The following is a 25,666-nucleotide window of genomic DNA, read 5'->3' as shown; positions in this document are numbered from 1 at the left end:
ACAAGCAACTGGCAGAAAACTGGCTTGGTGTGAACATCTCCACATCTGCCAGAACACAGGGGGGAAAGGATTTTTGTGTAGCCGAGCTGTCTTCTTGCTCATGAACTTTTATAAAGCTCAAGCAGACCTTTTTAACACAGATCTAGTTCACATATATCGAACTGTTATTTATTAAGCTATGGTTCACTGAATAAACTAAGTCACGTAAGCACAAATGGTATTTTTCTTCAGGTATTAATTGTGTTGCTTCCTGTGCGTGGTTTAGTGTGATGTAGGTTTCTGTAAATGAGACAATAAGTAAATAGATAAACAGGAATTGTTATGGTACCAAGTATGAAGGTAAGCTGTCCCATGTGCACTTTGGTCAATGTTGGCTAATCTCAGAAAGCTAAGTAAAATTGTACATATTAGATATGTAAAGTAAAATTGGATAACTGGACAAAATTGGATTGGAGATTTAACGGGATATCTTAGGGTGGTAGACAAAAACTGAATTTGCAAAAAAAAAAAAAACATCCCAGAGGAAGCCAACATAAATTACCAAGAAAATGGTTTGTTGCCAAGAAAAATACATGGTCACATCCATGTAGTTGCCAGAAGTGTCAATCGACTCTCCTTTTAAATTTTTCTAGTCCTACAGTGTGAAATAAATTTTGCAATGCCATGTTATTTTTCCCTCAATTTTAAAAGGGAAGCCAGAGAAATTCCACTTCATTTTTGTTCTTGACAATGGTCTTTAATCGGTTTAACAGGGCATGCTTTCACAGGAACATGGGATGCGGTGGGTAGGTCTCTGTGGCTCCCTCAAATCGAGTTCCCTTAAGCCTTAATGGAGGCATTATTCTGCACATGCTTCAAGAGGATAAAATCCATGCATGATTATGCTTCTCTACTGCTACTTCTGCTGGTGCTTATATTTCTAAATATTTTCTTCTGATTTCTTTTGTAGCTTTGGGAACTTTTTTACAAACTGAGGTTTGTGTACACTTATATTGCTCCTTGGCAAATCACATGGGGATCTGCTTTCCATGCTTTCGCCCAACCATTTGCTGTGCCTCGTATCCTTTTGAAATTCAAACTTATTTTAATTTGATTTCCTGAAATCTAAATCGAGTAGAAAAAATACACAGTAAGTGATTACAAAAAGCAAAGACGAATTTACATGCTCAGCGTTACAAGAAAAGTCAATAGGGGACAAATATCCAATTTCATTCTATCCTGCTAATAAGATATTTTGATAATAATTATGGCATCCTTAACTTTATTGTCTGGTAGATTCTGCAATGCTGTTTGTCCAGGCAATCGTGTCTGCCTTTTTCTCTACCCCATTGAATCCTTTTTTGGGAAGTGCAATATTTATCACTTCATATGTCAGACCCGTCAAGTTCTGGGAGAGAGATTACAAGTAGGTGTTCCTGAAATCATACAAGGCTTTTGTGTATAGTATATTTGTAATGCATTGAAAAATAGGATATTTCTTCATGAAGTTGTTGGATTGGTTCAGTCTAGAATTTAAAATAGTCTTTTTAATCTCAAAAGGGACAAAAATGTTTCTTTTCTTGATACTGACTATTCTGAACATAATACATTTTAAGAAAAAAAATGAAACTACAGAACTTCTAATATTTAACAAATACTTTTTAAAGGAATGGGAAAAGATTTGAGTTTTACAGTGCAGGAGAATAAGGCATCCGCTTTTTTTTCCTGCCAGATGTTCTCATTTCGTCAAAATGAATTGATATGTTAAAGAACTATTCACTGTGTTTCTCCTGCTTTTTAGTAATTTCTTTACTGTGTTGTCCTCCTAAAATGTCAGTTGTAAACTACTTTCCGGTTGGCACAAAATTCATGAAAGTATCATTCAGAACTTTGAAAAACAGACAGGATCTGTTTTCACACCCAGGAAACATCTGGCTCAGCCTGTCTTCTCAGAAAGAAGGCAAACAAATGACTGGAACTAGCACTGTTCAAAGCTGTGTTTTCAGTGCTGTAAGAGGAATGGTGTAAGCAGGGAATCAAATATTTTGTAGAGTCACCGATTAGGAAAACCCTTTGTGGTGTACCAGCCTCTATATACATTTCCCCCTTACTTACTTTAAGATAAGGCATGTAAAAATGAGCCTCTGTCTGGAAGGTGGAATGGTAGGAAAAGAGATAAAGTTAAGTACCCTGTGGAACTTCATTATAAGGCATTTCAGGTGAACAACCAAGTCTACTCTTTTGTCCTTTTTTTTTCAGCACAAAGCGAGTGGACCACTCAAACACAAGATTGGCTTCTCAGCTTGACAGAAACCCAGGTAATATTGATAGAACTAGGCAGGTGGAACAGTTGAATGAATTGTGCAATGGCTCAATTTAGTCGATACCCTTTTTTTTGGTGGAAACCAAAATTAACCTGCTGAAAGATACATTTTGCATCTTTTTAGGGGTGCAGAAGAGCTCTTTCTAATAGATAAGTATATTGTTTTATGTGTAACAGTACATATTTTTATGACAAACAGCATTCTTTCTTTGAGAAATTTATTATGGAGGATAAATCTATACAATCTTTTGTTTTATAGATGCTGTTAGTAATTTACTTGAAATTCATTTTCATTCATAGATACCACATTCCTTAATCATTCCAATATCTTCCTTGTTTTATTGATTTTATCTATAAACTTTAGCAGTTGTCTTCTTAGATGATGCGATACCTATTACAGGTAGTCCTCGACTCACAACAGTTGAGTGACCATTCAAAGTTACAATGGCACCGGAAAAAGATGATATGACCGTTTTTCATTTTTACGACCGTCACAGCCTCCCCATGGTCATGTGATCAAAATTCGGATGCTTGACAACTGACTCATATTTATGACAGTTGCAGGGTCATGTGATCTCCTTTTGCAACCTTCTGACAAGCAAAGTCAATGGAGAAGCCAGATTCATTTAACAACCATGTTGCTAATTTAACAACTGCAATGGTTGACTTAACAACTGTGGCAAGAGGTCGTAAAATGGGGCAAAATTCACTTAACAACTGTCTCATGTAACGAGGAATTTGGGGCTCAACTGTGGTCATAAGTCAAGGACTATCTGTAATCAGCTAATAGATTAAAATCTTTTTCTCCGATTAAGCAACCATGCTTTTCTAAATTACAACTTCAAAGTGACAACTAATATTTCCTCTCTATCATCTGAATAAATCTACAATCTTTCTTTTATGCTTTTTTCCTGTTTTTTTTCTGGAAAAAACAAAATTCCGCTGCTAACCTTATGATTATTCCTCTTCGCACATTGCCACAATACCTGTTTAAGCTACCACATATATTCTAGCAACTTGTCTTCTTGCCTGGATTCCCCTTTTCAAAAAGAGTATATCCAAATATGAGAGAACTATCTATAAAAATAATTAATCTTAAGCAGGGGCAAAGGTTAATCCTGTATGCTAGATGCTAAAGAGTGCAAATCTTTTATTTCTACTTTGGCAATCTCTCTATAGTACTATTGTAGATATGGATACTATCTTGAGTTCCTGGAGATGATTCAGTACCTGATCTCTCTCACTTTTGGGATGCCCCACCTGAGAAATTTACCTTGATGTCAAGAGAATTACATATGTTAGTGTTTCTACAGTAGAAATAATATGGCTAAAAGGCGGGGGTTGAGTCAGCTGAAAGCTCTTAAAGGGATCATCTATCCCGGTCTGTTGTAATATCTTGGGGTGATTTTTCAGTAGAATTGTAAAAAATAAATTCATGTTTTTAGTGCATATTGTATGATTTTTCTCCCGTATATAGGTTCTGATGACAATAACCTGAATTCCATCTTCTATGAACATTTAACTCGCTCCCTTCAGCACAGCCTGTGTGGAGACTTACTCTTGGGACGGTGGGGAAACTACAGTACTGGAGATTGCTTTATTCTTGCTTCCGACTACCTCAATGCACTTGTACACCTTATAGAGATTGGCAATGGCTTAGTCACCTTCCAACTGAGAGGGCTTGAATTCAGAGGTAAAATCTTTCATTAATCTTCCTGTACTACTTTCAGACATTGTAACATCGAATTTAGTCCATTCGATTAATAAATATTTTAGATTTGAGATGCTCTGAGCCTGGGTAAAATTGATAAGAGCTGAACAAAGTTCATTTTATAACCTCAGATCACTTAATCTTTACTTTCTTCGAAGATTTCAACAAAAATTCTGTTACTTTTTCTTTCATTAGTGAATTCTATTTTAGTAATTTCTGACATCTTTATAAGCACTGTATTTTTTTTTTAAAAAAAATCTATGACATCTCTAATTAAATGAACATGAACTCATGAAGGTCCTTAATTACTTATCCCAATATTACTCATCCACTTTCTACCAGACAGCAAGTGCAAATCATTACTTCCAAATGATCAGAACTGGCGTTGTTAATGCTCCTATTTTTAAGAATTACTTTTTTTCATTTCAGGAACTTATTGTCAGCAACGAGAAGTAGAAGCTATTACGGAAGGGGTTGAGGAAGATGAAGGGTTTTGTTGCTGCGAACCTGGTCATATCCCTCATGTGTTGTCTTTTAACGCTGCCTTTGGCCAGCGTTGGCTGGCATGGGAAGTTCTAGTCACAAAGTATGTCTTGGAGGGTTACAGCATCACTGACAACAGTGCTGCTTCCATGCTTCAGGTCTTTGATCTAAGGAAAATACTCACCACATACTATGTCAAGGTACATCTCTAACTCAGGAATGTAGAATTGCTCTCCTCTTTCCAAAGGAGTACTAAGCTGTTTTATACAAGCTATTAATATCTGTGCTATCGCTATACAGGTGGTCCTTAATTTACAACAGTTTATTTAGTGACCATTTGAAGTTACAATGGCACTAAAAAAAGTGACTTATGGCCATTTTTCACACTTACGACCATTGCAACCTCCCCATGGTCACATGATCAGAATTCAGATGCTTGCAAACCAGCTCATATTTATGACAGTTGCAGTGTCCTGGGGTCATGTGATCTCTTTTGCGACAAGCATCTGACAAGCAAAACTCAATTGTGGTCGTAAGTCAAGGTTGACTCAGCCTTCCATCCTTCCGAGGTAGGTAAAACGAGGACCCAGATTGTTGGGGGCAATAAGCTGACTTTGTAATAATGCCTCTGGGCCCCCCCCCCGAAAGCCCTAATAAGCAGGCATGTACATAGAATGAAAGCTATTGCTAAGCACATTGATTTGTGCTTTAGATTGTAAGCCGCCCTGAGTCTTCGGAGAAGGGCGGGATATAAATGGAATTAAAAAAAACACCTACCTGTATTCCAAAAATCTAATTATGGCCTGGGTCCGGGTTATTTGAGGGAACACCTGCTGCCGGCATCAAATGCCCTTCGCCCAGTGCGCTCCCACAGGGAGGGTCTGCTCAGGGTTCCGCCGGTGAGAGATTGCCGGCGGGTGACACCCAGGGATAGGGCCTTCTCAGTGGGAGCGCCTGCCCTCTGGAACCAGCTGCCGGTGGAGCTGAGAACTGCCCCCGACCTCCGATCATTCCGCCGGGGCCTGAAGACCTGGCTCTTTGAGCTCTTGGGCCCAGGCTGAGGAGAAATTTTTAATTTGGGGTTTTTAAGTGTACAGGGTCAATTTAATATTTTTTAACTTGGTTTTTAACTTTTGTATGGTGGATTTTTTAATTCCCTGTAAACCGCCCTGAGTCCTCAGGGAAAGGGCGGTATATAAATGTAACTAAATAAATAAATAAAATAAATAATTATTTTCAGAATGTGCCTATAGAAAAAAGTCATAATGGCTTGGAATGTACTGGTGAGCAAAGTTGCTTTGGAGTTGAATATGTGAAGAGTCTGAACTTCAAATATAAATCCCCATCCTCCCACCCCGAGAGATTGAAAACAATAAATACTGTGCAAACTGTTCTTCTAAATGGTTTCACGTTGATTCATGTAAACCAACAGAAAAACAATACATCTAGGTGTTTTCTTCCATTTCTATTCCTTTCCTTCGCTGCTCTGGTTTGAGCCCAGTTGGGTTCAACAACTACAAAGGATGTGTTTAATCCTTCTTGGTGTGTTTGGTAAAAATACTTAAAGGTTACAATTAGATATATATGTATATATATATATTCTAATACCTTTACTTTTTTATCTTGTAGGGTATCATCTATTATGTAATATCCTCTCCCAAGTTAGAGGAATGGTTATCAAATGAAACAATGCAGGAAGGACTGCAGCAGTGTGCAGACCAAAATTATGTAGATGTAGACCCTACGTTTAATCCTAATATTGATGAGGATTATGATCATCGCCTAGCAGGGATTTCAAGAGAGAGTTTTTGTATAATTTATCACAACTGGGTAGAATATTGCTGCTCTCAGAGAGAAAAAGTAAGTACTTTTGAATGATTAAGGAATTCTATGAAGATATGGCATCTTATCTCTCAAAGAGCATCTAAATCCTGAAAATATGGAGATGTCAGGAATGTACAACACTGAAAGCTGAACTTCTTAGCCGAGTCCCATATATGTATTTGTTTAAAGTATTTATATTACATCCAAATAGAATTTACTGCTACCAAGAACCTATTCAGTAATACTATATCCCATTTGCTGATGGTGGAACATAAAGGCTTGCAGCCACTTTTTATTAAAGTGAAAGTGTGTGTCCCATTTTGGGTATTATTCTCTGTGTTCTTTTTCTTAAGAAAGTAGAAAACAATCATGAAAAATTACAGTTTGAGTTATATGATGAAACATACCATACAAACATATGCTTTACCTAATGTTTCCAATTTTTGTTTTTGTTTTTACTCAAAGCCACTCAATGCAGATAAGGATTCTTCTCTGGTTACCCTTTGCTACGGGCTGTCTGTTCTTGGTCGAAGAGCTCTGGGAACTGCTTCACATCATATGGCTAGGTACTCTTCTTTATTATTCCAGAATAGGTCCCCTAGAATATGGCTGTACCTTTTTCCATTCCCACTCTTAATTTGACTTAGCAAATTTGAATAGCTGATTTCACTCTCTAAATATTAGTGACAAATTCTGGCAGGATGCTTAACTTATCCTGCTGCAGTTTTCCTCCATAAACATTTAGTATTTAGAACTCTTAGGTCCCTCATCTAGATCAGGGCTTTTCAACCTTTTCACCCACTGTACCACTTTTAGGATATGGCAACATCCGAGTTCCACCAGTCACCTAGCAAGGTATCAAAAACTTGATGACCAAAAAAAAAAAGAAGGAAAAAAGTGAGGAAGTACAGATAGTCCTCGACTTACAACAGTTCGCTTAGTGACTGTTCGAAGTTACAATGGCACTGAAAAAAGTGACCCCCAAGCCACAGCCAAGCAAGACACCTGCCTGCCCACCCAGTGGCGCTCTTCCTCCTGTCCGAGGTTTTCATTGTTGTGAGCATTTCTGTTGAGGATTGGTAGCGGTGGTGGGGTGGAGAGGTGTTTGGTTTTTATTCCCTCCCATCTGCTGGGTGGTTGCAGCAGGTTTTGGTCACTTCACATGACCCTGGGACACTGTGACCGTCATAAATATGAATCAGTTGCCAAGCACCTGAATGTAAATCACAAGACCCTGGAGATGCTGCAACATTCCAGCTGATCGGCGCTTCTTCCGGGCTCAGCAGAAGCGCCAGGATCAGCGCCGAGTTCCAGCTGGAGCCTGGTGCTGATCCTGGTGCTTCCGCTGAGCCCTGACAGCCCTGCAGCTCTAGCCGTCTCTCACTCAGGCTTGTGTGGTGCTGCCACCGGTTCAGCTCATTCCCCTCCCCCCACTACCACTTTCCTAGGATGGTCTCATACCACCTGCCAGGTGCCAATGTACCACAGGTGGTACCCGTACCACTGGTTGAAAAGCCCTGATCTAGATGATTGTAAGATAATATTTTCAGTATAAAAAAAAATAGTTGCAACTCCTTTATGCAGTACGACTGTTTGTTAGACCCTTAGCATTCTCTAAGCATGCTTTTCTCCATCCAAATATTTCATGGCCAGCCTAGCTAACCTTATCAGTGTATGGTAGAGTAAAGTTTGCTGCCTGCTTTAATTAGTGTATTTGTTTCTTCTTTGGTTGTTGATTTAGTGTTGGTTCCTGTTCTGGCATTGGTTAATAAGTGCAGAATGATGACAGATGATGTACTTAGATCTGTTTGCCCCTTTGTTTGATTTTTGGTTGCTTCCTTTTTGGAATGGCTCATAGCTAGACCTTATCTCAGTATGTCTGTTAATGGCTAATTTCTCAAGAGTGATAGAACTTTAAAGCAGTGTTTCTCAATCTGGCGGCTTGAAAATATGTGGACTTCAACTAACAGAATTCTGGAAGCTGAAGTCCATACATCTTCAAGCTGTGAAGGTTGAAAAACACTGCTGTGAAGAATGTACTTGCATTTTTTAGATCTTTTGTTTCTATTGTAGTCATTGACCAGCACTGAGTTGGTATTTGAGACAAGCTCAATTTATAAACATCGAGAAGAAGAAAAGGGAGAATGCCAAGAACCCAATAGTTCAACTCTGGGCTGCATATATTCTCCACTAGAATTGTCAGTCTGTTGTAAAATGAGTAAAGAAATTTAACACACATAGTGTGTTAAATAGATGATAGATGATAGGGAACATCAGAAATCTTTCCTTTAACTTCCAGAACAAAATAAGTATAAAATTGATTCTGAGGGAAGTGAAAGACTCTGAGACACAGAAATAATTTGTCAGCAAATAGGCCAGGTGCTTATTCAGTAAATAACTGCAAAGTACAAGGTAATGGAAGCTTCCAGATAAAACTACTGCTATTCTCATTAACCCAAAGAATTTATGCCACTTTTCTGCCAAGTAATTTGAGGATGATTAGTTTTCCTTTAGTGTTTTAGCTATTGCTTGAATACATAGCCAGAACAGATGAGGAATTGAAGAATGGTTGTCAGGGTGTTTTTTTTTAAAAAAAAAACTCTCCTGATTTATATTTGTTTATGATGGCAATTTAAATTTGCTTTGGGAGTCCACAATGTTTATATAGAAATGAAAGTCTTACTTTCTTCAACTAATTTTAGAATGCTGAATGCTTGCTTTAATGTTTGGGGTTTCTCTCCCAAACCAAACAGTAATCTGGAATCTTTCCTGTATGGGCTCCATGCCTTGTTTAAAGGAGACTTTCGTATATCATCAATTCGAGATGAATGGATTTTTGCAGACATGGAGTTACTGAGAAAAGTGGTGGTCCCTGGGATACGGATGTCACTAAAACTGCATCAGGTATAAAGAATGCTTGCACACGTGTACATCAGCTGAAAGTGACACAGATTATTATGACTCAAATTCTGTGGGTAAGGGATTTGTAGCAATCCTTGGTAAAAATTTGATGCAAGAGCAAATGGAGCTCTTGACAAAGGAGTCACGTTTAATAAAGTATGAGGAAAAATTTTAATTGAGAAATGAATGCCAAAATTCTCAATATGGGAAAAGTTTCTGGTTTTAAGGTAAATAATAATAAGACTAAAATATTATCTAAAAACATGACTATGAAGGAAAAGGAAATGTTAGTTAAATTGACAGGTTATGAAATAGTGAAAAAGGTTAAATATCTGGGAGTATATATTACAGCCTCTAATGTAAAATTATATAAGAATAATTATGAGACATTATGGTTAAAAGTACAAAAGGACTTAAATAATTGGAAAAAATTACAATTATCTTTGCTGGGGAAAATTGCAGCTGTTAAAATGAATGTTTTACCAAAGTTTCTCTTCTTGTTTCAAATGATACCTATTTTGAAAAAAGATGCTAATTTGGATGATTGGCAGAAGGGTATTAATAAATTTATTTGGGCGGGGAAAAAACCAAGAGTTAAACTTAAGATTTTACAAGACGCACAGGAAAGAGGAGGACTTAAGGTGCCTAATTTGAAATTATACTATGATGTGGTGGTTTTAACACTGGTTAGTGATTGGCTTAATTTAACAAATAAAAGTATACTTTATCTTGAGGGATGGGTGGCATGCATATTTAATTTATGATAAAAAAAGTTGACAAGGCTTTTAAATCTCATATTTTAAGAAGTGCTTTATTGCGTGTCTGGAAAAAGTATTATTATAAGTTAAATTATAAAATACCAATCTGGGGGATTCCTGGACACGCGGTAGAGGGTGTATCTATGGGTGTGAATTTGGATATGATTTCTTACAAGGAATTACTTAGATTGGTAGGGAATGATTGGCAATTAAAGTCGTTAGTTGAGTTAAAACAAGAAAATATGGTACAGTCCTGGTTTCAGTATACTCAATTGCAAGCTAGGTGGAAGTTAGATCAGAAGGTTGGTATTACATTAATGGATGAAAATTTGGTAAAACAGATTAAAGATCAAAATCGAGCGCATATAAAGAGAATTTATAATGCTTTAATAGAATTGGATTCGGAAATGGAATTAGTTAAAGATTGTATGGTAAAGTGGGCCCAAAACATTCAAGAACCAATCCCATTGGATATATGGGAGGTAATTTGGGTTAGAAATGTAAAATTTACCCAGGCCCAAAATTTAAGAGAAAATTTTTATAAAATGTTTTATAGATGGCATCTGGATCCTAAAAAGTTGTCTTGTATGTATCCTAATTTACATCCCAAATGTTGGAGATGTGGCAGTTTGGATGCTACTTATTTTCATATTTGGTGGACTTGTAGAAATATAAAAGCTTTTTGGATTAAAATTTGGTGGAACATTCAAAAGATTTTCAAGAGAAAGAGAAAGTTTACTCCACAATTATTTTTATTGGGTGTTATTACAGATTGTGATACTAAAGAAACTAACTTGATGTTGAATTTGATAACAGCTGCAAGGTTATTGGTAGGGCAATATTGGAAGAAGGATAGCTTGCCTACTATAGAAGAATGGACGGTTAAAGTGTCAAACTTAGCAGAAATGGCTAAGATTTCTGCTTATTTGAAGGATCATTCACAAGAAAGATACATTTCGGTCTGGAGAAGATGGATAGAGTATATTCAGAATAAATATGGGACTAAAACGTTCCATTTAGCCTATGAGTAAATTTTAGATTGTTATTATTATTAATAGTTTATTATAGTGGAATTTTATTAGTTTTAATTATATGGTATTATTATTATTTTTAGTATTAGTATTGTTTAATAACTTGGATATTGTATTGTTTAATAACTAGGATATTAATTAGTTTATGTTTTTATTATTATTATGTTTATTTTCATTTTGCCTGTATTTATGTTAAAGGAGAGTTAAAGCGCATTATGAACTTGGTTATTTATATGGTTGGTTAATGTTAGTTAGATTATGATTATTATATTTGTAACCCTGTACTCAGCTCTGGGAAGTGGGGGAGGGAGGGGGGGTTTAGGGTGGGTTGGTTTGGGGGATTATATTGTAACTTTTATAAAACTTTTCAATAAAAAAAGAGAAATGAATGCCAAAATTTATTTATTTATTTATTTATTTTCTGTTGCCATCTATCTCAAGCAAGTGTCTCTGGTTATATAATCTGGTAAATTTTCTTTTAAGAGCTGTAACTATTAGAGGAGAACGTTGCAATTCCCTTCAACCAAGCCTTCTAGTGTCCAATTGTTTATGATTTTACTTTCCCCGTGTTTTTCTTTTGTTGTACTTGTACTTTGGTCTGTGACCACAAATAAATAAATATAATCTGGTAAATTTGATAAATTTACTAGTCAGTCACTGAGATGGGTGGCTTTAGAAGTAGAAAGTGAGAGAGAGAGAAAGAAAAAAAGAAAGAAAGAAAGTTTGGTTCATACATGTATTTGTATACATAATTGAAATGTATTAAAATAACGTTCCAGTAGATTAAAAAATACATGGATATTGACTGGCGATACCATTCTTTGTCAGTTTATTTAGGATAATTTATCAGGAAAGGAAAACATTATCAGGAAAGGAAAACTCCTAAGAAGTAAATTGGCTTTGAATTTTTTTCAGTTGCCTGTTTAAACGGGATTTATTTTCACAAATAGCTCATAATTAAAGATATGTAAGTTATGTGAATTTGCTTCACTGTCGATATTAGCAGGATGAGCAATTCAGTCTAGAGTGAATAGATGTTTTGAATAGATATTTTAACAGATCTATTTGGGTTTTTTTAAAACAGCTTCTGTTTTTCCTTGCAAGGTTACCTCCTGTAAGAAAGAACATGTTACTTGGAGTGAGCAAATTTGGGGGAAGTGGTTGGAATAAAATGGAGAAGGGAAGAATTGAGCATCTAGGAATTGAAGGGAAGCAGACTATACCTTTCAGTGTCACTGGCTGCAAAATTCCCTGGTATTGTTTTATCAAATTTTCCCTGGTCTCCATTGTTTGGCTATTTTCTCATTTTTTTAATACCAAACTTTCAGAAGCATATATTCATTTTCATATGCATTTCTTAAAAACAAGTGCAATTCTCACATCTTTTTGACAAGAGAAAAGCTATGTTTGTTAATTGCATTTGTTATTGCCATGGGGCCAGATCTCACAAATCCACCCCTGGAAAAAATTATGGCTGAGTTGTCTTACATCTCAGCTTAAAACCTAGACCGTGATCTATGAATGCTTATACAGTAGTAAATTTGTTAGTTTTTAGGGAAACAGAGCATACTTACTTTATTGTTTAGATCTTTTTCTTAAGTTGATAATTAGATGTAACCTTAAACAATTCAGCTTGGTCAAATATAAACTTTGACTGTATAATTTTAATATAGACTAAAACAATGTTCCTCCTTGGCAGCTGAAAGATGCGTGGACTTCAGCTCCCAGAATTCCCCAGCCAAACTTGCTACTTTGGGAGTTGAAGTCCACACATCCTCAAGTTGCCAAGGTTGAGCAACACTGGACTAGAATATATAATCATTTCTCTTTTCACAATGAAGGCTCATACTGAAGAGGGCTTTTTCTGTTCTGTTTAGGATCATTTCACCTCTCCTGATGAGTACGATGATCCTGCTGTTCTCTACGAAGCTATCACAACGCATGAAGAAAACCTGGTTATAGCGCATGAAGGGGATCCTGCTTGGCGAAGTGCTGTACTTTCCAATTCTCCCTCCCTGCTTGCCCTTCGCCACGTGATGGATGACGGCACCAACGAATACAAGATCATCATGCTGAACAAACGTTATCTAATCTTTAGAGTCATTAAAGTAAGATACTTTTAAGGGGGTGGATGAGACCACCTGTTCCAGGATGAGAAGTAATAAGTGGGGGTGGGGGGATAGGCATTTATTACTCTATGGTATGAAATTGGTGTTTTGATGCAAGATTCCTTTTTTAAAATGCTATTAATTTTGTCGAGCAATTCTTTGATGTTAAATTGTTTTACGTTTTTAAAATATTTTGATTAAGGAAATCTGCAGGACTTGCAGACTAGGCAAATAAAAAAAACACCAGTTAATATTTTATATTTAATTCCATAATTGGGAGAAGTGTAGCACAGGCCCCTCTCACTATTTTGCTACGTCTTACTTCCAACAGCATGCTGATAACAGTTTTTATCTTATTTCTTGTATAATAAGCAAATTTTAAATTTTGTTTACGCCAACGCTTGCTTAGAAGTAGAATAAATAATTATAGAATAAATGCATGAATGCTTTTCATAAAGTTAAATACAGAGTCTGCATGTTTCTGAAGTAATTAAATGAATTTTAATTATTTTTCTAAAAGGTAAAACTTTAACGTATAATTTTAAAATTGTTTAAATCATGAGGGTATTTATGATTAGGATGGAAGTGTGTATGTGTGGCTGTGTGTGCGAGCACGCCTGCACGCGCCTATATCCTGTTTTTAGTATGCATTTTAAAAGCGTTTACAAAGATTCTCAATCATCCAGGTCATGGTTGTCCCAAGCGTGCTTTTTTCGAAAGGCAATTGAACTTTCTTGGGGTTTTTTTCCTTTGAAAATGTTTCACTTCGCATCCAAGATGCTTCTTCAGTTCCTCACTGAAGAAGCTTCTTAGATGAGAAATGAAATGTTTCCAAACGGGGGGGGGGGGGGGGGGGAAGAGAAAATCCAGTTGCCCTTTTAAAAAAAAGCACTTTGGAGACATTTAAAAAATGCTTGTAATTTTAGACTACTTTTGTACTAGTAGATTTATTTGGTAAAATCAGTGAGTATTTCATGTCCTAAGATTCATGTAGTTATAGCTGTCCGATTTGCATTTTGCCTCACTATTTTTCTTACATATCTTCCCCATTTCTGTGTTTTTGCAGGTAAATAAGGAATGTGTCCGTGGCCTTTGGGCTGGGCAGCAGCAGGAGTTGGTCTTCTTGCGCAATCGAAACCCAGAAAGAGGCAGCATCCAAAATGCAAAACAAGCTTTGAGGAACATGATTAACTCATCTTGTGATCAGCCTATTGGATACCCAATTTATGTCTCACCTCTCACAACTTCATATTCTGATAGTCATGAACAGCTAAGAGAGATTCTTGGTGGTGCCATCAGTCTGGGAAACATCAGGAACTTCATAGTATCTACATGGCACAGGCGAGTAAAAGAAGTCTCCAGAGTACAGTTGCTCATTTTAGTATATTTAACTAGAGTGGTACATTATAAAGTTTTTTGTTTTATCACTTTTCCTTTTATGATACAAATTCAGAGTAAGATTCCTGTCAAAACAAGAATATTGCTTTTATTAGAAATTTCAGTACATTGTCAACAGTCACTTTAATCTCAGTTGTATTATTTACCTCCTGCAAACATTAACTATGGATAAAGTTTGCTCTTTGTGAAACTCTGTTCCAAACACAGAATTCTCCCTTAATATATCCTATTTTTCTCTGGAATTCACAGTTCCAGGGATGATTTTTAAGTTTCTGAACGTAAATTAGGCAATACAATCTTATATGTTTTGTTTCTCCCTACAACAGCACTCAATACAGCTGAGAAAACTGGTGTTGTGTTAGATAACTTTTGGACAGGGCCCACTTGTTCAACTTTAGCTATCTCAAGAAATTTTTATGAGATGCCATCATGAATTTCTGGAAGAAAATGTATGATAAATAAACATGAAAAGTACAGGTCAAGATATCTTTGGAAGATTTTGATATTTACTTTATTAGACTGCTTGCTATTATTTTTTTATTATTGTTATGTTCAGGTTAAGAAAAGGCTGTGGTGCTGGTTGCAACAGTGGAGGAAACATTGAAGATTCAGACACTGGAGGTGGTGCTTCCTGCACAAGTAATAGCGTAACTGCCAATGATTCTCAGAGCAGTGTATCTCAAGGTGGCGGGAATGCAACTGTTGGACAGGGATCTGGAGTAGGATTGCATCCTCCTGTCACATCTCATCCAGTCCCCCTAGGTAAAACTGAACTAGTGTCTGAGAGTGTATATATTCAAATACCTCACTGCCCAGATTGGGATAATTAGACTTCGAAATGTTGTTGTTTTAACTTTTATCTACCCGTCAATAGTGTCTGTTAAACATGTTTGGAATCCACAGGTCCCATACCATCCATTCACCTTGCAGCTTTGGTGATTTTGTAGAGGGTAATAAGAAAGATGCAGTGTACTTTTTTCCGTGAAGATCAGCACACATATAAAAGACATAAGTCATCCTCTTAAAATCTCAGTATCATGAAGCTGCATGCATTTCTCAAATGGAAAATTCTGAGACCAATCCTAAAATAGCAGTTTGGCAGAAATAACCATACTGGTTTGGACTCTAGCCTTCAGGCAGACTCAGCCTGCCTTGGTTATCTGGGAAGAGTTTGATCCTGTGGGTCCTGATGACAGGACAAGGGTTCTTGGAACTCTTACTTCACTCATCTGTACGTTGACCCATATTCTTCCTGGTTAGCCCAGGCTTCCTTGAATTGTGACATATGACCAGGGCACTAGCAAATTCCTCATTGAGTGAGGCAGTGGTCTTACTGCTGCTCAAGAAGCCATCGCTGGATTCAACCTTTTAGGATAACATTGATTCCATCTCCAATCTTTTCTTTCTAAAAAAGGCTATTGAGAATGTGGCTGTACAGCAGCTTTAGAGAGTTCTGAAGGAAACAGATTATCTTGACTCTTTTCAGCTGAGTTTCAGACCAGGCAGGAGACCAAAACAACCCTGACTGCATTTGTGGATGACCTCTGTGGGAGAGGGAGAGGGGTGCTATGACCATCCTGGCTCGTCTTGATCTCTTAGTGTCCTTCAATACCACTGATCATGGTACACTTCTAAACCAGCTCTGAAGAGTGGGAGGTACAGTTGCATTGATTTTCCTCTTTTCTTCAGGGTCAGTTCTGGTTAGTGTTGATGGGGAGAGAGGGAAGAGAGAGATCTAGCTCATGACCCCTTCTTCCCTGAAGGCTAACTGATCTTCCCATTCCTATTTCTCATCTATATGAAGCAGCTGAGCAAGCTCATCCAATGGTAGGGGTGATACTCAGCCACTCAGAGTCACCTTCAACCTGCTTACTCCAGGATTCGATAGGTTGATAAAAATGCCAGATCTGGTCTAAGTATCTGGCTGACTGTGTGACAGAACAACAACAACAACAATAATAAATCACATGCTTATGTTATCCAGCTTTGTACTTGCAGTATACTTTCTTTCAGTGTTATGGTGATCTGAATGGAGAGAATAGGCTTCAGCTCAACCCTGGCAAGACTGAGTGACTGTAGTTTTAGGGTCTCCAAGATCCAGGGTTTTTCCATCTTTGGTTACGGTTGCACTGCCCCAAACAGATCTAGTGCACAATTTGGGAGGTTCTTCTTGCCTCCAAAGAGCAAGTGATAGCCATGTCTAGGAGGACGTTGTTGTTTTGTAAAGCAGTTGTGCATCTTCCTGCATCAGGAGGCAGTGCTCATGCTCACTCCTGTCTTGGTCATCTAATGAGTAGATTACTTTTATATATTGTCATGGCTATGTGCTATGTGACTATCCAGAAGCTGCAGCTGGTCTAGAATGCAGTGATGCAGGCAGAAATGGGCACCACCTTAGTAGGCCCATATTACTTAGCTTAGTTCCATAAGCTCCACTGTTTTCCATTGTGCACCCAGATGGAATTCAAAGTGTTGGCTCTCATCTATAAAACCTTCAGTTGAACGTAGCCAGATTATTTGTCGGAATGTCTTTCTCCAGTTATTTCTACCTGTGTGACAGGAGAGGCATGCTCCTATCCTTTCGATTAAAAAAACTGATACAGGACTTGGGAAACATGTCTTCTGTCAGAGCACCTGCCCTCTGGAAAACCATATTCCCCAAGACTAGATTGGCTCCAACCAAGTTTGGGGGTTAGATGACCTTTTGAGTCGTTTCTGTTGGGTCCATTCTTGGTAGTCGTCGTTGGTTTTTCACTTCACCTTTGCTGATAAACAATATGGTCAACTGGTCATATTTTCCATATGGGCCATGTAAATCCATTTAATGATTAATTACCACATTTGCATTTCATTACCCAGTGAAAGATCTGAATGTACGTTGAACATTATATCAAGATCATCTTAAATAGTTTCTAAGAGTTATTTTCACTATATGGGAAGTTCTTTGTAGAAACCACGCCACACAAATCGAACAGTTGTATTTATGCCTTATCCTTCCTCAGACGATAATAGCAAAAACTAAAATGTCCAAAACAAATAAACAGCTAGTTTCTGGGAGTTGAAGTCCACAAGTCGTAAAGTTGCCAAGGTTGCAGACCCCTGGTGTGGTGTCCCCTGCTTGAGCAGGGGGTTGGACTAGAAGGCCTCCTATCTATTCTGATTGATTGATTGATTGATTGATTGACTATTGCTCTGTATAGTCAATCAATCAATAGGAATTCTGGGAGTTGAAGTCCACAAGTCGTAAAGTTGCCAAGGTTGGAGACCCCTGCGGCCTATACCATTTCAGACATGTGGCTGTTCAGTCTCTTCTTAAAAAACTCCAGGGATGAAACAGTTAATAGGCCTTGCTGCTTCTAGAAGGAATTGATCCAGAATGTAATTTGTATTTTAAACAGCATCCAAACTTTTTCAATTTTCCATTGCAAGTTTACATCCTTGGAATAAGCCAACTATAGCCTGTGCTCATATATTGTATTTTTAGGCACCAGCCAGAGTGCTCATTCTGTGCAGTCAAGCCTTATCAGACATTCCCCTGCTCGTGCCTCAGTTGCCAGCCAGTCAACTTACTGCTACAGCAGTCGTCATTCATCCCTCCGGACATCCACCACGGGCTTTGTGCCTTGCCGACGGTCTTCCACCAGCCAACTTTCCCTTCGCAATCTTCCCTCATCCATACAGTCCCGTCTGTCCATGGTGAACCAAATGGAACCCGCTAATCAGACTGGCATTGCCAACACGCAGCATGGCCTCCCTTCTTCAAGCAGTTCCAGTCAGAGCATCCCAGCCTGCAAACAGCATGCCCTGGTTGGCTTTTTAGGGACCGACGGACCGACAAATGCCACCGATTCACAGGCAGGCACAAATGTGAGCCCTGTGAGCCAGGCACAAACCAAAAGGGATGATGTTGTTTACAGAATTCAGGTAAATGAAATGTAGGAATTGATATGGTTTATATCCCTTTACTACCTAATGGCTATTTTTATGGCTGGACAGTTACATGTTTAATTTTTTAATCTTCCCTACACTTCTGGAATGTAACCCTGTGGAATGAAAAAAACAATTCTTAATATACAGAATTCGCTGAAGACTTCAGAGGTAAGACTGAAGTCTCTAGGGCTGGTATCCTCTAGGGGCTGTGCTGTGTTTTGGCTACACTTCTAAAATGGTGCTTCAGGGTTTACATTCACCAAAGAATAGAGAATGAATGAGGCAAAGATATGGTCAGGAAATTGATCTTTGTATTACAGGAAAATATGGTGTAAGTTAAGTATCAAAGCTGTTTCAACAGTTTCTGTAATGTTATAATAATGCGATTAGGTGGAGAATTAAGCGATGATTTGTTTCATTGAGTCTCCACGTTTCAGTGTTTTTACATTAAATAGGCTTGCTTGTCTAATGTTGCTTTGAGGTCCAAGCTTGATGACCCAGGTTTGGAACCCAAGAAAAACATTAATGGGAAACAGCGAATTATATCATATTTCCTTTGTGTTCTACTCAAACTAGTTGTAGGAGTGTGAAATCTGTGGCTCTCTAAAGTTTGTTGAAATATATCTCCTTTCTTATTTTGCTGTCTGTGGTTTTGTAGTGTTTGGAGTCCAATTATACTTGGAGGGATATGCAAAACATTTCAAGTTGAAAAAGTTTTGAACGGTTTCAAAATGGGGCATTTCAAACTCGGTTCTGGCATAGCACTAATTTTAAGCTGCTTCTTTTTTAGATAATAGATCCTAGCCAAATTTTGGAAGGGATCAACTTATCCAAAAGAAAAGAATTGCAGTGGCCAGATGAAACGATAAGACTCAGAGCAGGAAGAAACAGCTGGAGAGACTGGACTCCTCAGGAAGGCATGGAAGGCCATGTGAGTTTCATTCCTCGGTTGCCTTTCTTATTGGCGTGCTCAGAGATTATATTGGTTGTACGTAAATACAAAAAGTGGAACAGTAAGAAAAAACTAATTCTACAAATTCTAAATTACAACAATAGACGGGAATATGCATCATATGTCTTTGCATTCTGTGTTCTGGAAATCTTAACTTTAAAAAAAAACACAACTTAAGACCCAGTCAATTCTGCATAGTTTCTTGGGAGGTAAGAGCATATATATATATATATATATAATAAATTTGGATTGCTGACAAAGAATTAAAGGGAGACTGATATAGCTATTTCACATATATATGTGTGTGTGTTTGTGTGTGTGTATACACACACAGACACATATATATATATACACATACACGTGTGTATGTATATGTGTATATATGTATACATATATGTGTGTGTATATACAAACATACATATATACACAAACACACATACATACACATGCATGTGTGTATATGTATATGTGTGTTTATACGTATATGTATATATGTATGTGTGTATACACATATACATATACATATACAGACATATATACAGACACACACACACATATATATATGTTTGTGTATATATGTATGTGTGTGTGTATATATATATATGTATCTATGTGTGTGTGTGTGTGTGTGTGTACACACATCTTGATCCTCATGTAGTCTGCATATATTACTTCAGAATGATAAAGTTCTAGTATTACAGCTGAATATATTGTCTTTGCTTGCTACCCCTGCTAGGTGATTCACCGTTGGGTGCCTTGCAGCAGAGATCCAGGGCATAGATCTCATATAGACAAAACCATCTTGCTCGTCCAGATTGAAGACAAATATGTTGCAGTGATTGAAACTGGAGTCCTGGAGCTTGGGGCTGAAGTGTGACCCTCTTGGACAATTAAAATCTAGTCCATCTCCACAATGTTTAGAAATGAAGTAAGGAGTCTCAGAAGAATACCCTAACAGCTTAAGTAATAGGAAGAGGCCTGAAAATGAAGTTAAGGGAAGGATGTCAGTCTCCAAAACAGTTAAGGGGGTGCTTTTGATATTTTTCAAGTTAGCTACTGAAGAAAATATTGTGCATGAAAGGTAAACAGGATATATCTTTTGCTTTATACATTATTTTATCCATTGCAATGCTTTAAAACAACCCCACATTTTCCAAGTTTCAAAACAGGAGCATCTCATTTTTCTAATTGTCTTGCCAAAAATATTTTGTCTCATTAATGTAGATTCAATTCATTTTTTAAAGCAGCTGAAAACTGTATAAATGTTGAGGTCAGTGTGAAGCTGAATAGAATGTTTCATTAACTGCAATTGTAACCAGATTTCAGACTTATTTCTTCTAAGTGGAAAAAAAATCGTTGAGAAAACTGCACTATTTTTTTTATGGCAATGCACTACAAAAATCTGAGATTGCTCAGAACATTTATTGATATAAATATAAATATATATATATATATATATAAAGAAAATACCATTATTTAAATTGCCTTTGGGATTAACCACCTTCTCCTCCATATTCATATGATGGTAGAAAGTATCATTGGTTCATTTTTGGCTTAACATTGCCCAGCAACTTATTTATTCTGTCCTATTTACAATATATGATGAATTACCAGTAATTATAGAAGAAAACTACAGGGAAGCCTACTCGTGGTGAAACCAATTAATAGTGTTGTGTTTTTTTTTACGATGGGCTCAATCATACAATTGTGCATATTTTTTCTCTACTTTTGTTATTTTTGTTATATGGAGTCAACAAAAATATATTACTGGGCTCCTATGGAAAACTGAATGAGACACATTGTTTTAAATAAGGTTGTGACTTTATCTCTGTTTTGGGACTTACTCCTTTATTGAGCAAAATGGTTTACTTTTTTAAAAAATGAAAAGACAAAAATCAGAAGGCATGTTGTATCATATTATCTGTATCATTTTGCGTTTTAGTTCCTTTTAGTTGCTATTATGTTCTGTGACTTGAATTTATTTTCAGTAATTATATATTCTATAATAATTGTACTTTGCATATAACTGTGAAACTGATTTATGTTGCATATCATCGATTTTTACTGATTGGAATTTTTGGTGTGTGTTGTCAGGGAAACAAGTTACTCCAACAGCAACAGAGTAAGGGGACAAAGTTGCAATTTTTTTATCTTGCTGTTTCTGTGACTTGCTCACAATGTTAATGGAAAGTTTTACGTGCAGTAGTTATTTCCTTCATGTGATCTGAAAGCCTGGGCTCAGTGGGAAACAGAACCATTTGCAGTTGTAGCTTTTAGAAGCAGCCATCTTTTATTTTTGAACTATTCCTGTGTTGGGTGATCTTACAAGTAAGAAATTGCAGTGAAACATAACCATAGTACACTTAATGAACATAGCCAAATGATGTCATAACATGAACAATCTGATACCATAAAAAACAGCCTTTGCGGCTTGCTAAATATACTGTAGCAGTAAAATGCAAATGCTGTTCTTACTGTACTAAAATCTTGACCAGGTCACATACTTTGCAAAGCTGTTCACTGCTGCAGATAATTGTTTTTAGCATCTGAAAACCACAAAATTTGTGTGTGGGGGGAGCAGCATTAATAATAAAATATAGAAAAAAAGCTTCAAAAAGATTTTGCTGTTCTGGTAAAATATACATCACCTGCTAATGTCTGAATGCCCCCAATTTAAACCCTGATGCTATCAAACTTTCATCATTTTATGAACGAGAAAGACCATTTTCAGAGTTTTGTCAGCCATCCTTCTTCACATTTTAATTGACAGCTAAATATTCATTTGTCTTTTTGACTTTCCTAAAAATAGAAAGAACCGCAATCTACCTTTCAAAAAGATTAATCAGTCATTTTGAATATATTACATCCATTGATAAAGAGAGTGCTTTGGAAGGTTAACTTGAATGAGGCAATGAAAACTGTAATGTGGAAAATGAATTTTTCTGATAAGATTTTTCTTTCCTATTTTTAATTATTAATAGGAACAAAAAATGGCACTCTGACAGGATACTCCACACTACTGATTATATTTGAAACTAAATAGGTATATTGAAAGAGATGATAATTTCAAGACTTTTGATATGATTATATGTAGATATATTTAGAATGTGATAAATTTAGTTTAAATAACTGAAAACAAATTACTTGATTAGCACAGTCTCAATCACACCTTTGTTAGATATAAATTTCATCTAATTAGTATTCATGAGAATATATATTTAGTTTTATTTCCAAGTTTTTAAAATGTTCATCTCCCAATAATTTGGTGGAATATCCTTTATTTGGATTAACTATTTAGTATTTATGAAACCTTTTTTTTGCTTGTTATATGAACTTGAAAGCCAAATTAATAGTTTTGCAGTTTTTCATAAGTGGACGTAGTGGCTTTCTTCATTAATTTCTCCAACTAGTTATGAGAAGCATTCTGAAAACTTTACATTTTTTTTTGCATTTGATACTAAGTCTTGTACAAAACTAGTAATCCACTAAATTAATTTCTAGATTAAGCTATAATATTTATGTAGAAAAGTTTATGGAAGTCAATTTGCCTACTATCAATGTTTATAAATGTATGCATAATAAACTGATAATCCAACTAGGCACTAATTTAATGTAAAATCACAGACATATACATAGCTTCCCAGTTAATGTTTTGGGAAATTAAAGAAGAAATTTCTTTTACCTCGTGAAGTGCGTTAATTTTCATAAAGAACAAAATCTTATTATTGCTTAATATTGAGGTAATTTCTGTAGATGTTCTTGTAACCTAGGAAATAGATATGGAGGGAAGGAAAATGTTTTTGAAAAATTATATCTTTTACAAGGTTTTTTTTAAATTATTTGTTGCTTTTTCTACCCATGCTTGCTGCTGTTGGAGAATGACTAGTTGCATAGCTGCAATGTTGTGTGAAAATATTGAATAGATGGTACAGAGTATAATGGAAGAGGCCTTTGAAAACGTAGATTTGGGGACAAATTTTACACAAGCTGACATTGAAATGCCTTCTTAACAGATGAAATAAAGCAATGGTGCTAGCCAGCCCTTCAGTTCTATACATTTTAAGTGGTAATAACTCTACCAATGGACTAGTGCATTTGAAAGAGCTTTTCAAAGAATATCTAAATATTTCTTATGAGCTGTAGCTTCAGCCACCTTGGTTTTACATACCTAATTTTATTAAGAGAGATTTTTCTTACCTATTATATAGGTTCTACTTGTCTGGTCCTACTTGGTGATTGGTAACCTGATGCCATTAGCCCTGCAATGCTAGACAGTATAAGAATTATAGCAGTATTTAATGTGTGCCTTAGTAAAATGGTGGTGACTACATAAGACCTTGGTGGGAGCTAATGCTCATATCTAGTTTTCCCAAAAATGTTTAAAAGATGGCTGCTCTAAAAGGCTTCATGGATTTATATGCACAGTTCATCAGCAAATATATTTGAAAATACTATTTAGATATTTATACTAACTTTACACATGACCCAAATGGATGACAAAAGTCACAAAGGTTAAAAGTCAAACATTACTTCTTTATGAACTCAGCCAGATAATGAACTGCTTATTATTACCTTAAATAATGGGAGGGTGAAAATAAAATGAGTTGGAAAATGGAATATGTACTTTGCATTTACCAGCATATGGAGAACTTGCCAGGGATAGGGTTATGTGTACTTTGTATGTGTCAGTGAGAGTATGAGCGTGTGGGTGTGTGTATGTTTTTGGAAAAGCCTGTAAATATTGTCGCTGTTTAAAACTGGGAAAAATTGACAGGATTTGTTTGTAACATGTTGCTTTGAAAAGACAGTATTGACAGTGAAGAAACAATGAAATTAAAAAAAAAATCTTCTTGTCCCTTGTTTTATTTTCATGTTCAGTTTTTTATATTGAAGACTTTTGAACAACTACGTATAATAATTAATAATAATAATAATAATAATAATAATAATAATAATAATAATAATAAGAAGAAGAAGAAGAAGAAGAAGTAGTAGTAGTTGGAAGGGACCTTGGAGGTCATCTAGTCCAACATTTCCAGGCAGGAAACCCTATACCATTTCAGGCAAATGGCTGTCCAGTCTCTTCTTTAAAACTTCCAGTGTTGGAGCATTCACCACTTCTGGAGGCAGGTTGTTCCACTGATTAATTGTTCTAACTGTCAGGAAATTTCTCCTTAGTTCTAGGTTGCTTCTCTCTTTGGTTAGTTTCCATCTGCTGCTTTTTGTCCTGCCCTCAGGGGCTTTGGAGAATAGCTTGACTCCCTCTTCTTTGTGGCAGCCCCTGAGATATTGGAACACTGCTATCATGTCACCTTTCACCCTTCTCTTCGTTAAACTACACATACTGCTAAGCTTGTAATCCGCCCTGAGTCTTCGGAGAAGGGCGGGATATAAATGGGATTAAAATAAAAATACCCAATTCCAGCAACCGTTCCCTATATGTTTTAGCCTCCAGTCCCCCAATCATCTTTGTTGCTCTTCTCTGTACCCTTTCTAGAGTCTCAACATCTTTTTTACATCGTGGTGACCGAAACTGGATGCAATATTCCAGGTGTGGCCTTACCAAGGCATTGTAAAGTGGTATTAGTACTTCATGTGATCTTGATTCTATCCCTCTGTTAATGCAGCCTAGCACTGTGTTGGCTTTTTTGGCAGCTGCAGCACACTGCTGGCTCATATTGAAGTGATTGTCTACTAGGACTCCGAGATCCCTCTCACAGTTACTACTATTGAGCAAGGTACCACCTACACTATACCTGTGCATTTGATTTTTCCTGCCTAAATGTAGAACCTTACTTTTTTCACCATTAAATTTCATTTTGTTAGATAGCGCCCAGTATTCGAGTCTGTCCAGATCCTCCTGTATTTTAAGCCTATCTTCTGGAGTATTGGCTATTCCTGCCAGCTTGGTGTTGTCTGCAAATTTGATGAGTTCCCCATCTATCCCCTCATCCAAATCGTTGATGAAGATGTTGAAGAGCACTGGGCCCAGAACAGAGCCCTGGGACACTCCACTACACACTTCCCTCCATGTAGATGTGGTTTCATTGAGGACCACATGCTGAGTACGGCCGGTCAGCCAGCTACGTATCCATCTGGTGGTGATTCTGTCTAACCCACATTTTTCTATCTTATCAAGTATCACATTCTGATAGGTAAAAGTAGCTTTTTGGGGAAATGGTTTGATTAAATCTAAAGGTTTGTGAAAACCTTTTACAAGCCTATCCAAAAATACTATATTGGACCATGTTAAAAATAAAAAAATACT

General features: G+C 36.7%; 1 protein-coding gene across 1 annotated transcript in view; it reads left to right on the top strand.

Moving 5' to 3' along the window:
- Window positions 1-24,249, top strand: part of PCNX1 (pecanex 1) — a 106,171-nt gene extending 81,922 nt beyond the window's left edge. The window contains exons 23-36 of the mRNA XM_083350565.1: window positions 950-1,058; window positions 1,276-1,405; window positions 2,239-2,297; window positions 3,780-3,995; window positions 4,443-4,696; window positions 6,126-6,356; window positions 6,786-6,886; window positions 9,074-9,224; window positions 12,888-13,118; window positions 14,185-14,459; window positions 15,073-15,278; window positions 18,001-18,440; window positions 19,237-19,377; window positions 20,135-24,249. Of these exons, the coding sequence (XP_083206691.1) occupies window positions 950-1,058; window positions 1,276-1,405; window positions 2,239-2,297; window positions 3,780-3,995; window positions 4,443-4,696; window positions 6,126-6,356; window positions 6,786-6,886; window positions 9,074-9,224; window positions 12,888-13,118; window positions 14,185-14,459; window positions 15,073-15,278; window positions 18,001-18,440; window positions 19,237-19,377; window positions 20,135-20,275 (2,685 nt within the window). The 3' untranslated portion in view covers window positions 20,276-24,249. The remainder of the gene's footprint in view (window positions 1-949; window positions 1,059-1,275; window positions 1,406-2,238; window positions 2,298-3,779; window positions 3,996-4,442; window positions 4,697-6,125; window positions 6,357-6,785; window positions 6,887-9,073; window positions 9,225-12,887; window positions 13,119-14,184; window positions 14,460-15,072; window positions 15,279-18,000; window positions 18,441-19,236; window positions 19,378-20,134) is intronic.
- Window positions 24,250-25,666: the final 1,417 nt, after the last annotated feature.

The sequence above is a fragment of the Vipera ursinii genome (genome assembly GCF_947247035.1).
Source record: "Vipera ursinii genome assembly, chromosome: 1".
In the NCBI taxonomy this organism is placed as follows: domain Eukaryota; kingdom Metazoa; phylum Chordata; class Lepidosauria; order Squamata; family Viperidae; genus Vipera; species Vipera ursinii.
This window is presented reverse-complemented; position numbering and strand designations above follow the sequence as displayed.